The sequence below is a fragment of the Rhinichthys klamathensis genome, unplaced genomic scaffold (assembly GCF_029890125.1).
Source record: "Rhinichthys klamathensis goyatoka isolate OS25496 unplaced genomic scaffold, OSU_Roscu_1.1 h1tg000176l_1, whole genome shotgun sequence".
In the NCBI taxonomy this organism is placed as follows: domain Eukaryota; kingdom Metazoa; phylum Chordata; class Actinopteri; order Cypriniformes; family Leuciscidae; genus Rhinichthys; species Rhinichthys klamathensis.
In genome coordinates this window covers 10,631,137-10,644,028 of record NW_026606705.1, presented here as the reverse complement: position 1 = coordinate 10,644,028, position 12,892 = coordinate 10,631,137, and the positions used below count along the sequence as shown (strand labels likewise).

Here is a 12,892-nt window from a genome sequence, read left to right as displayed (position 1 = left end):
CAGATCCAGCAGGATGAGAACTGAGGATTTGGAAGTTGCTCTTGCCAGTCTCAGAGCTTCAATTACTGAGAGCAGGGCAGTCTCAGTTGAGTGTCCGCTTTTGAAACCAGACTGATTGTTGTCCAGGAAGTTGTTCTGTGTAAGAAAGGAAGAGATCTGATTGAAAACAACTTGTTCAAGTGTTTTCGTGACGAATGGAAGAAGGGATACCGGTCTGTAATTTTCCAGATGTGCTGGATTTAGAGTGGGTTTCTTAAGCAGTGGGGTTACCGGAGCCTGATTAAATGATGTGAGAAAGGTACCAGTGTGAAGAGAGGTGTTGATGATGTGCGTGAGTGTGGGTACAGCTGAGGAAGAAATGGCTTGAAGTAGATTAGTGGGAATAGGATCAAGCGGACAGATAGTAGGGCGATTGGAAAGGACGAGTTTGGAGACTTCTGCCTCTGAAAGCAGAGAGAAGGAGGGTAGAATGTGTGTGTTAGCTGGTAATATGTGTTTGTCAGTTTGTGGATTGGTAAATTGGCAGCTTTGGATGAACAATATATAAAAGCGCCAATATCAAACAGCTTTTGACAGCGCCTCACAAGCTCAGCTTCTTGTTGGTCTTCTCGCCGGAACATGTACAGCAGCGGAGTGCCGCGTTCACAATAGCAGCTTGTAATTCGGTCCGTTGAAGAGGTGCTTTTCTATGGCGACCAATTTCTATGTTGGGCTTGTTCAAATGGTGACAAGTCAACGGTCTGACGAAGAACGATTCAGTGTAATTGCCGTTTAATGCCGCTTTATAAAGGCAGAGCGCTAACCGCTATTCACAAACTTGAACGCCGTCGCAACGGCTGTTTTTTTTTTTTTTCTATTTACTGCTGATCTCCCGCGCTTTTACCCTTACTTATTTCCCCATGACCTTGCAGTGGCACTTCAGGGTAATTTGTAGTTCCTTTAAAGCATTGCCATAATCTGAAGATAGAGAGCCTAATTAAAAGTTCTTCATCGGCTATACAAATTCACTGGGGGAATATGGCTTTAAAAAGTTAATAGCTTATTCAGATGAAGTACTGCTTTTCTGTAGTTAACCATAAAAGATCTCCATGATTTCCCTTTTATTGTTGTCTCACCGTCTAAGGTAAAACGCATTGTTCTTACCTTTTATTGAATGCATTTTGCACTGAAAGTAATTGTGTGCACGTAATAGCACAGGCAAATAAAGGAGTAGATCTGAGTCATGAGTGAAAAAAAAAAATTCTTTAAAATCACATTTCCAGACAGCATCAGTGTGATCCTAACATGGTAGCTTACATAACTTACAAATAGGCTTGAAGCTACGCACAGCGGTCTTTGTCCATCTTGCAAAAGGAAAGGTGCATAATCTACAAATTTATTTTCCATCTTCACCATATGAAACCTTATTTGCCCTCCATTGATGGTGGCAATATTCACGGTAGAAAGTAACAGAAGGGATACATCTGCTTTATGGGTGAGTGAATGTATGTGTGCACTTGATTATGAATCAGCTGGGAGAGCTATATACTGGCTGCCAAGTTGAGTGGGAGGCTGTTTATTTTCCACCATCTCATCAGATTTATTTTAAATAAGGAAAGGTGTGATAATTTTGAACATATGGCTAAATCCCTCAAATAACTCAGCTTCAACTGTCAATCAAGGAATAGTTCGCCCAAAAATGAAAATTTTAGGATAATTTCTCTCATGTTGGTCTCATCTACCCTCTTGTTGTTCAAAACTCATATAATTGCTTTCTTCTTTGGAACAGTTTTGTCAATGAATAATAAATGTTTTACGTTTTCAAAACATTTTTTGGTCAAAAAGTTTTCCTTTGCATTTTTTTTTAATTTTCACGTACAGATGACAACATTGTCAAAATGATCCCCATTCACACGGATCTGCAAAAACGACTAATAAAACGCTGTATTATTCATGCCAGGCCAGTAGTTGGCGAAGTCACTTTGTAAAGAAACACATAGCACCTATAGACTGAACACATAATACACATTCTGTACATTCTCACAGGAGTGTGATAAGCGCGAAAGGTTAGTCGCATCATCTCCCCGCATTGGGTGAGAAACCCCGGATTATCCCTGATTTCGCCCCGGGCTTTTGGCTGCCGAGTCGGGCTGGACTCGCAAATTCGCTTTTTTTGTTGCTTACACAGAGACGATAATGCTATCATTTTCAAAAAGGTGCACTTTCAAACCTGTTTTCAAAGTCTGTGTTTTCAGGCCCCCAAAACAGCATTGTCATGTAAATGAATGGTCAAAACGCATGTTGAAATCGGTGTTGTGTAAAAGCCCCCCTAAATTGAAGCTATTGTTTTACTTGTCTGACCCTTTCTACAGGTTGGTGACAACTGACTTATAGCATGAGTGAGTCATTTGAATCATTCACTTAACCAATCTGTTAAGCAAAAACAACAAAAACATTGAGTAATTCATGACCAAACCAAGTTTTTATACAATCTAATGCAATTTGTGTACATACAAATCTAAATAGGGACTCCAAAGAAAGTGTTTAAGCATCTTGCAAAAAAAAAAGAAAAAAAAAAAAAAAAAAGATTTGTTCACAAACAAGACACTATTACTTTATGCAGCCTGCAGAAATGGCATACACTATATCTTGCTCAGAAGCTTTACAACATTTTTATGGACATTTTATACATGCACGATATAGTATAGTTTAATATAATTTATGTGATACGCAAAATACAATAGTTTGATTAAATCTGTTCATTAAATCGATCAAGCAAAATAAAAATAAACAAGTCTCTCCCTTACTCACACGTCATTTACCTCAAACACCCCGACAGATAAGGATAAGCCAATTTTTAATCAAATGGAGGTTTTGCTCCAAGAGAGTGAGTGAAAAGAGAGAGGGGTTGTCATTAGTTCCAGCAGTTCATTTTCTGCAGGGTAGCCTAATCCTGTGACTGCTCAGACTGAATCTAAAGCAGGTAGGTGTGTGTGTGTGTGTGTGTGTGTGCGTGTGTGTGTGTGTGTGTGTGTGTGTGTGTGTGTGTGTGTGTGTGTGTGTGTGTGTGTGTGTGTGTGTGTGTGTGTGTGTGTGTGTGTGTGTGCTCTGGGACAAGACACTGAAATCTGAGTTTGGATTAATAGAGAGATTTGGGGACTGAAAAGTGCTTTCCCTAAACAGATAATTAGGAGAAGGATTATGGGGGCTCAGTGCAGTGAGTGTGTATATGTTGGAAAGAGCATGTAAAGGACATATAGAGGACATTGACGAGTGAACAGGGGACGTTGGTAAGCCGAGTGAGTATACCACTCTAAATTGGGGTTTCACCTGCCTCGTGAACGGAATGGGAATGTTTCTTTTCCTCAAAAGAGAGGAAAACAGCAGGAGAGCGGAAATACTTGTCTAGATGTCTCTGCTCACTTACACTTATGCTATTTGAAGTTTACTTTAATAAATAAAAGTTATATCAATAAGTAATTCATAAATAAAAAAAAAACTAGTCCCGTCCGAATAGGGCTTTTGTCTGATCTGATATTATTTTGAGTTTGATTTAATTAAAAAGAACTGCTTGCAATTATATCCAACTCTTTTATTTTCATCCTTGCTGCAACCGCCACGGACACATTATTATTAAATAAATAAATACATAAATTCATCTGCATTTTAAACACAGGACACTTCCTCTCAATGGAAGGAGCTAAACTTTCTAAATTAAATTCATGCATCTAATGTAATATATTTTTAACCTATTAAGTTTTTACTATAGCATTCATATAAGATTTCTGCGAAAATTACAACCATTTTTACTTGATAGAAAGTTTAAATAAACAGACGATTTATGGGCCATTTAACTTGTTTAATGAATCACCAGTCAAGTTTTCTCCATCACAATAAACAAACAGCATGCATAACCCTTCCAGAATCTAATATCATTCAATTGCATATCATTTCAATGCCCTTACAGTAAAACATAGTGACAGGCTTTTTATTGTAACTGACAAACAGGCTGTTCATAATATCATGTTCCCCTCAGTAAAGCTAGACTGTGTCAGCAAGAGTCGTACATTTATTATAAGGAGTAAATCAGTGTAATGAATAGGGAAGAAGCTGTGAAATAGGGATGTTGTAGAATGCAGTCAGCCAAACGTGGTTTTCTCAGCATGTGGATGAATGAAAGTTTATTGGACCCTCTATAAATCCATGTACTCTTTTCCCCCAGGGCAAAGACTTGAGAATGAGAATGCTGACCAAAGGAATAAAGCAACTCTATAAAGTACAGCCGAGAAGCTTCTTTCTGTCCCATGTTGTCACTTTTATTGTCTGAAGGCAGGAAAGCGGTGACATTCTGGATATTGATAAGGCACTGAATGGAAAAATAGAGGTTATTAATGCGCACTTGGCTTCTGTGGAATGTGAAGGTGTCTCTCCTTTCAAGAGAAAGGCTTCCAGTTTCATCCACTTCCAGTTATTCCAGCTGTTCAAAAACTGTTCATTATGTTGCTTGATATTGCAAACTGTTGTTTGTTATCATAATCATAAACACACTGGTTTGAAGCACAAATTATTTGATAATTTACTACCTTTTGTTATTCTACCAGTTATTAACTGCAGAGGCCAATGAATCGGAAGTGCCGATTACTTTTGTGTTGCTAAATAAGGTGAATAAGTGCACTGTAGGACATCATAAAATTAGTCCATACAACTGTTGATATCTTCTGAAGTCATGTGTGGGGAATAGACTCATTTTTTTAATTGCTGTTCACTAATAATCGTGTGGTAATAGTGTGTTAACAGTACTAATATGTCTCTCTCTCTCTCTCTCTCTCTCTCTCTCTCTCTCTCTCTCTCTCTCTCTCTCTCTCTCTCTCTCTCTCTCTCTCTGTCCCCCAAATCCCAACTTCCCTCCACTATCAACCTCTTTTTCTGTGAATCGAACAGAAATCCAGACAAGGGCCTCCAGTTTCTCATCTCTCGTGGTTTCATTCCGGATACACCCATAGGTGTGGCGCACTTCCTGCTCCAGAGGAAGGGGCTGAGCCGGCAGATGATTGGCGAGTTTCTTGGCAACAGCAAGAAGCCGTTTAACAGAGATGTGTTAGAGTGAGTACATGAAAATCCTACTATAATCCATAGCTCAAGAAAAAGATCAATGAGAATCTGTAGCTGTGTGCAAAATATATCGTAAAAGAGAGAATATTTACACTTTTAAATGGAAGCAATTGTTTTTTTCTCTGTGGATTTTGGAGAGTTGTGGCATTTTTTTTTAATGAGATCTCCCTTGGCTGCTGAGCTCCAACAGTCAAACTGCAGAGCTTTGCACTTGGAAATTATGCTCTCTTGAGACCTCTTAGCAGATTCTCTCTCTCTCTCTCTGTGTGTGTGTGTGTGTGTACAGTGCAGTCCAGTATATATGAGGTTTCTGAAGTGACGATATGCTAGCCCTAAATGAGTAAATACATCTATTCTTATATTAGGCCCTATGTAAACTTAAAGGTGCTGTATGTAAGTTTTTGACTGTACTAAAGCATACAAAAAACAAAATATGTTTGCAGATATTTAGGAAACATGCTGAGTGCACATACTCGTTTCTCTGAAAATCAATGATACAGTCAGTTATTTTACTTTGAAATGTGCGTTCCATGTTGGAATGTCTGTTTTTGTTTTGGTCTGTGTGATGTCGCCCACTGCCAGTTCACCCAATAGTATTTCGACACCCCGGGATGCCAGTTGGCGGAAAACACTGCATATTGCAGCCAGCAAACAAACTGGGTCAGAGATTGCAGATTCTACTCGACCTAAAAAGCTTCTTCACCCATCTAAAAATCTCTATGAATGGGAGCATATTAAAACGTGATATCAACTCATCATAAATCAATAAATCAACTCATCAACTTACAGTGTCAACTCATCAACTTAAGTCTCCTCACCTTCCAGTGTCAATTGCACTCAATCCTGTTGCGTGTCCTCAATCTGGCAACGAGTCCTCAATGAGCATCGAGTCTGAGAAGGAGGGGGCAGGGGAAACATCTCTCTCCAATATTTTGAATTTGAACTGCAGTTCTAGTTGTCAATCTCACATACTGTACCTTTCAGGTCTCTGAAGCATAAAATTTTAAGGAAGTTTTAAAGTTAAGTCTTTAAAGAGTTGGCATTTAAAGTCCGGAAAGTAGACAAAGACAACAAACAAAGAAACAAACTTCTAATCTATGCTTCTTTTGGTATAATGTTTTTTTTTTTTTCTCAAAATAAAATAAAATTAAACATGAGTATTAGATGAAAAATGTAAACTTAGAAATGTAGAAATGTTGGGAGTGTCACGTGACCCGTGAGCATGATGGTAGCATAGCGTTTTAGCTCCGCTTAACCCTACTCATTTTCATTATATATTCAGGGTTTTTTGCCAATTACTCAACATTTTGTTTTACGTTTTGAAACTGTGTACCGACAGTATGACTACTTGTCAAGGTAAATCGGCCGCCAAACAAATGTGAGCGAGCACTTGAGGCGGACAAGATGGAAGAGTCCCTTGTCGCCATGATAGCCAATGCAATGGAAAAACAGCAGCGGTTCATTGAAGCGCAGCAATAAACTCTGCACGACAGACTGGATAACATTCAGTCGGAGCTTTCCAGTTGTTCTAATGGAGTGAGAAAACTGCGTGATGGCTACTCCAGTCTGAGCAGCCGGGTCGGTAAAACGGAAAAAACTCTGACAAATGTGCCGCCAGATTGACGACCTTCTAGGAAAAGATGGCTGATTTGGAAGACCGCAGCCGCAGGGATAACGTTCGTATTATGAATCTCCCGGAAAGCGTGGAAGCCACGAATCTCACAGCATGCATCTCGGGATCTGTACCTCTATGGTTCCCTTCGTTGGGAACAACTCTGGCAGGCCCCGCACAGTCATTATGAAGATGCTACGTTATACTGATCGTAATTCAGTTCTCCGTGCATCCAGGAAATCTCCTGCCAAGGTGGATGGCAAAGACATCAGATTTGCCGCGGACTATAGCGCGTTCACCATCAACGGATGTCGTTCCTTCATGGAGGTAACTAACAAGTCGCAGAGAATGGGCTTTCAGACTTTCTTGATGACCCCGTTGAAGTTAACGCGAGGTTCGGCTCAGCACATTTTCAAGTCCCCTCTGGAGGTGGAGGACTTTTTGAGTGGTTTGGCCACGTAGGAGAGTGAGGAAGGGTCTTAGAGGATTTCTTCCTCGTTCCTTATCATAAATCCTTATTAGACTTATCATCTAACGTGGGCAGAATGTCACAATTTGCCTTTCATTGTAAGCTATTCGGTTCATTTCGTTCATTGCTAGTTTTGGTTATTAACATGTTAATAATGGCTGGGGAGCAGTAACATTGTGTCTGCCGCCCTTCTCGGGGTCACGTTGTCCATTAGGTGGGTATTGGTTCACCCAATTGTATTTTTCTTTAGTTATTATTAATATTTTATTATTATTATTATTCATAAAAAACAAAACAAATTTTGACACTCTGTTAGAGTCTCTTTTTTGCGGGAAATTGGGTGTTCTTCTGGGTTATGGCGACCAGGGCGGGTGGGTTTTTCTCCCTTTGTAGTGTTATATGTCTGTTGTGCAATCTGTTTATTGTTTCGATTTTTTTTTTGTCTCTTTATGGGTGCTAAACACTTCACATAGGTACCTGGAATGTTAATGGGCTGAATAACCCCATTAAACGTACTGCTTGTTTGGATTACTTGCATAGACACCAGGTTGATCTGGCATTTCTCCAAGAATCACATTTGAGGATATCAGATATCAGATATCAGATTCTCTTGATCGTTCTTGTGTGCAGAATCACCCAATGCAATCTTTGTCATCTGTTGATTTATGCAAATGTATGTAGGATGTATGTAGACAGTTCACCTTCTACACTATTAGACATAAAAGTTATTCTAGACTGGATTATATTCTTATATCTCATGCTTCATATTTAGAAAATACACAGTGTTGATATAAAGGCATGCCCTTTATCTGATCATAGTGTTGTTTCAGCTACAATCTCTCTTATCTCTGCACCCACTAGGGTATCACATTGGCGTTTTAATACCACACTGTTGCAGAACAAAGTTTTCTGTGCAATGCTCAAAGAAGAGTTGAGTTGGTTTATAGAGATAAATGCTGGGTCGGTGGGCGATCCCTGATTTAAGGGTTGTATACGGACTTCCTCTATTTATTTTGCATCCCATTTAAATACATCTAGATTGAAAGAAATAGGCATTCTTGAATCAAAATTAAATAGGCTAGAGAATCGTCTACAAATTTCCAATTCTGAGGATGTTCGGCAAGAAATAAATGTGACACGCACAGAACTAAACTCACTGTTACGGCATAGAGCTGAGTTTTTAATGCACAATGGTCGAAGAACCTATTATTTTAATGGTGCTAAGCCAAGTCATCTTTTAGCACTAGCCTAAGGAATGCTGAAAAATATTCAAATATTATGGCAATTCAATCTCCTAATGGTTTTATAAGCGAACCGTAAGGCATAAATAAATAATTTAAATAATTTTATCAGAATCTATATACAGGTAGGTCAGACTCAGATTTGATCTGATGTAAGACTCTGAGCGATAACTTTCTTCAGGATTCGACCCTGACATGTCTCTCTGAAGCAGAGGCGGCATCCTTGAACACTCCAGTTTCTTTGGATGAGTTAAAGAATGCTCTTACACTTATGAAAAGGGGTAAGTCTCCCAGATGGGATGGAATCCCTCCTGAATTATACCTTTCTTTCTGGGAACAGCTGGGACAGCCTTTGTTAAATATGATTCATCATTCCATTCAAGTGGGTTCTTTTAACAACAGTGCTAATATGGCTATCATTACTTTGTTACCCAAGCCTAATAAAGACTTGACTCAATGTGGTAATTATAGACTGTTGTCTCTTTTAAATAGTGGCATTAAAGTTTGGTGACATTACCTTTGGTCAGCATTGGAATGCTTTGGTTTAGGCAGAGACTAAATCAGTATGGTTAAAGTACTATATGCCAATCCTTCTGCGTTGGTCATGACAGGTGGCATCACCTCTCCAAAGTTTTCTATATTATGTGGGATGCGTCAGGGCTCACCTTTCTCTTGAGCCTCTTGCACAGAAAATTCGTCAACATTCTTTGATTAGTCCCATCACTTTTAGTAATACTTCCCACACGATTTCATTATATGCAGATGACATTCTGTTATATATCAGTGACAGTCTATTCATCATATTTTGACAGCCTTTAACTCTTTTAGCCAATTCTCTGTGTATAAGATTAATTGGAATAAATCTGCATTGATGCACTTAAATCATTTAACTGTTGATTCTGTTTTACCATCGTTTATTCTGTTTGTTACCAATTTTAGATATTTGGGTGTGGACATCTTCCCATCTCTCTACACAATAGCTTTTAAAAAAATTCAAGGGTATTTATAATTGTGTAGAGATGGACCTGACTCATTGGTCAACATTACCTTTTTCTTTACAAGCCCGGGTTTCGTCATTAAAATGGATATTTTACCTTGCATACATTTTTTTTCTGCTATGATACCTGTCACGACATTTAGACTATTGGTCTAAATTGCAAAGATTAACTTCTAAGTTTATATGATATGGAACGGCTAGCCTCCCTGCATAAAATATTCAACACTGCAGCGCTGCAAGGATGCTTACGGACTTGCAATACCTGACTTTAAGCTTTAGCATTGGGCGTTTACTTTGTAACCTCTCACAGTGTGGCTGAATCCTGATTCGACTGTTTCTTGGCAACCGATTGAACTTAATTTGGCTTTACCATATAGATTACAGGATTTGAGGGTACAAGGGGTATGGTTTTGTTGTTGTATATGTCGCTTTTGGAGACTTCTTATAAAAAGCTCCCAATTGAGGACATTTGGTACAGAGATATTAATGGGGCTGGCTCAGAGGACAGTAATAACATGTTGGGATTCAATATGGGCAAACCTCAAACACGTCTCTAAAAATCCTAAACATCAGTTGATTCATTTCAAGATGATTCATAGTATGCATCTCACTCCCAGAAAGTGTCATCTAATGAAGATTTCCACCTCCCCTACATGTAACTTTTGTTTGCACGGGTGCATAGGTACATATATGCAGATGTTTTGGGACTGCCCTGAAATCAGCACATTTTGGAGACAGGTCTCCAGGACTTTGAAGGACATTTTAGAGTTTGAGATATCTTGCTGCCCGAGACTTTTGTTTCTAACTGATGATTCTTGTTGCACTTTCTCTCTAACTCAGAAAATGTGTTTTTTTTTTTGTGTGTGTGTGGACTTACTGCTGCTAAAAAAATGCTCGCCTTGCTCTGGAAACCTCCACAGTCTCTAGCATGGACTCACTGGATGCAGTCTTTTTTGGACATTGCAAACATGGAGCTTTCAGTGGCAAGATTACAAGGAGCTTCTCAGAAGACTGTCTCGGCATGGCTAGATGCCATTTCAAAAATCAAAGAACAACTGTAAGATCTATGTCTCATGTTTCTTACTCTGTGTTTTCATTTACTCTATTTGGTTCCGCTAACTTGTAGATTGCGTTTGTCATTATGGGAATGTTCCGGCTGAGTCTGTGTTCTTTAATTTGCACGTCGTCAGTAGATCATGCGCAGAACTTTCCACTCCCATCTGCTCTATTTTGGAATTGAGCTCTCACACTTATTTGCCCTGTTTAGTAAATCTGCCCCAAAATATTAATAAATACTATAATATATAAATAATACTTAATTACTTCCCATTAAAATACTTGTAATCTAAAATACTAGATCATAATATTGCATTTAATTCAAGAAGTCAAGAAGAATGTTACGTTTTGTTCAGAGAATGCAAAGGTCTTCCATCTTTGGAAGTAAAGAAATAACTTCACCTTGATAGATTTTTGGGCCATTTGGGAGCTTTATTATTTTCCTGTAGAACCCTGAAAAGGTCTTTTTTCAAATACTCCCCAGAAAGCTTTGCAATGCTCTGGTAATCCATCAATCCCTGGTTCTTATAAAAATTTTTTCTTCCCAACATCTCCACGAAAGCTTGAATTTTTTTGCAAAGGTCAAGGTGTAGGCTTATTGTTAAAATGTCAGTCGAAGAAAAGAGTTTTTAAAAATAATTTGTGCAGTGATGATCAGAAAAAAAAGAGTTTTTTTCTTCTCTGATCATCACTGAATGCTTTTTGTATACGTCATTGGTTTCATAGCTGAATAGTGCATACTCTTCCACTACAAACATACAGGATTTACCTATTTTTAATTGATTTAAATAAATGTAATACATTCCATCTCAATACCCATTTACACATAAGTACCCTGGGACATGCACATGTACAAAGTAAAGCAGGGTGTTTTAAAAATACATTGGTATTATAAAACAGCAGAGAAAAAGCCAGAAAAGCACTTATTTCAAATTACATCTTGTAGACTCGTTTTACCTTGACAGTTGTTGCTCTTTATCTAATTGCCATTATATATTTCTTCAATCCATGTTTTTGCTGTGGCAGCAGTTTTAGGCTGCTTATGTGTGTGTTTTTTTTGTTTTGTTTTTTTGCAAACTCCTTCTGGGATCTCCTTACTGACCTGACCTTTAACCCCTACCGTTTTCCTGCAGACAAGATTTGTTCTTCTCACTCTTTATTTGGACAGGCAGAGCAATTATTCGCAATATCCCCACATTAAAACAGAGCAAACACTCCATGTTTGCACAAACCTCTCTCCAGAGGGAGAGAAACAATATTGAGAGTAGATGCCGTAGCTCCTTTACAAGGTCATGCAAAGCAAGGCATCAAATTCCCTTTATTACTACAGTAAGTAATTTAAGTGCCGATATAAAAAGACAAGGGAGTTGTGAACAAAAAATGTAAAAAACTTAAATAGATTTAGTGGTATGGTTAGGTTTAAAGGGGGGGTAAATGTGAGGGAATGGTCAACAGTGTAGTTACAGTGTATTTACAGATTTTAAATAATATTTTAACAGTGCAGTGAGATCCAGTGAGAAGCAATCAAGTTCTCCCATACAAACTTGAAAAACAATTCAATTCTTTTCAATCCACAAATCACCAACATTTACCGTGGATTTACTTTAGTAACATTAATCATATCAAATTGTATTATATTATTAATGTAGACATGTTTAAAATGTATTAAAGAAGTAATGAAACATATAAATTTGACACCCCTGATGTACACAAAAAGTGCACTGGGCAACACTTTATTTTACAGTGTCCTTGTTACATATGTTACATGTACTTACCATAGTAATAACAGTAAATTAGGCATAATTACATGCAACCAACCCCCAACCAAATTCCAATCCTACCCTTACCCTATAGTAAGTACATGTAGTTAATTAATATTACTCAGTACTTAAATATATAAGAACACTGTAACAACGACACCTAAAAATAAAGTGTAACCATGCACTGTATAAAATGATTAATTTAAAAGTTAGCATATAATAGTTAAAGACACATAAAATGGGAACAGCAGGATTTTCACAGTGATCTTGTATGTAGTCCTGTTCTACATGTATGTAATGCGCTGTTATTACTATAATAACTAGGAGGTACAGTATTAACCCTGAACCTAACCTTAACCCATGTTGTCCAAGTGGCTCCTTACTCAGTACATTCTTGTCTAAGTACGCTGTAATTATAAAAGTGTATGGTGATCAGGTGCTGTCAAGCTAAAAAATGGCAAAAAAGTACCAAGTATCATGAAAGTAGTCTACAACTAACGTCTTCCAAAGCTATACAAAAAAACATTTTGCACGAGCTGCAGACTGGGATTTAAGTGACAGAGTGGAAGCTGGGACAATCTGCTGCTGTAAAATTCAACATGAAAGTGAATAATTTTAACTTCAAACTTTTCCTTTCTCACTTTGTTTAGATAGTGGAGATTGGGA

General features: G+C 38.1%; 1 protein-coding gene across 3 annotated transcripts in view; it reads left to right on the top strand.

The window, feature by feature from the left end:
* The window catches only part of iqsec3a (IQ motif and Sec7 domain ArfGEF 3a), a 156,874-nt gene that overhangs the window by 98,160 nt on the left and 45,822 nt on the right, over window positions 1-12,892 (top strand). For all 3 annotated transcript variants that reach the window (XM_056260415.1, XM_056260417.1, XM_056260416.1), the window contains one exon: window positions 4,921-5,082. In XM_056260415.1, the coding sequence (XP_056116390.1) occupies window positions 4,921-5,082 (162 nt within the window). The remainder of the gene's footprint in view (window positions 1-4,920; window positions 5,083-12,892) is intronic.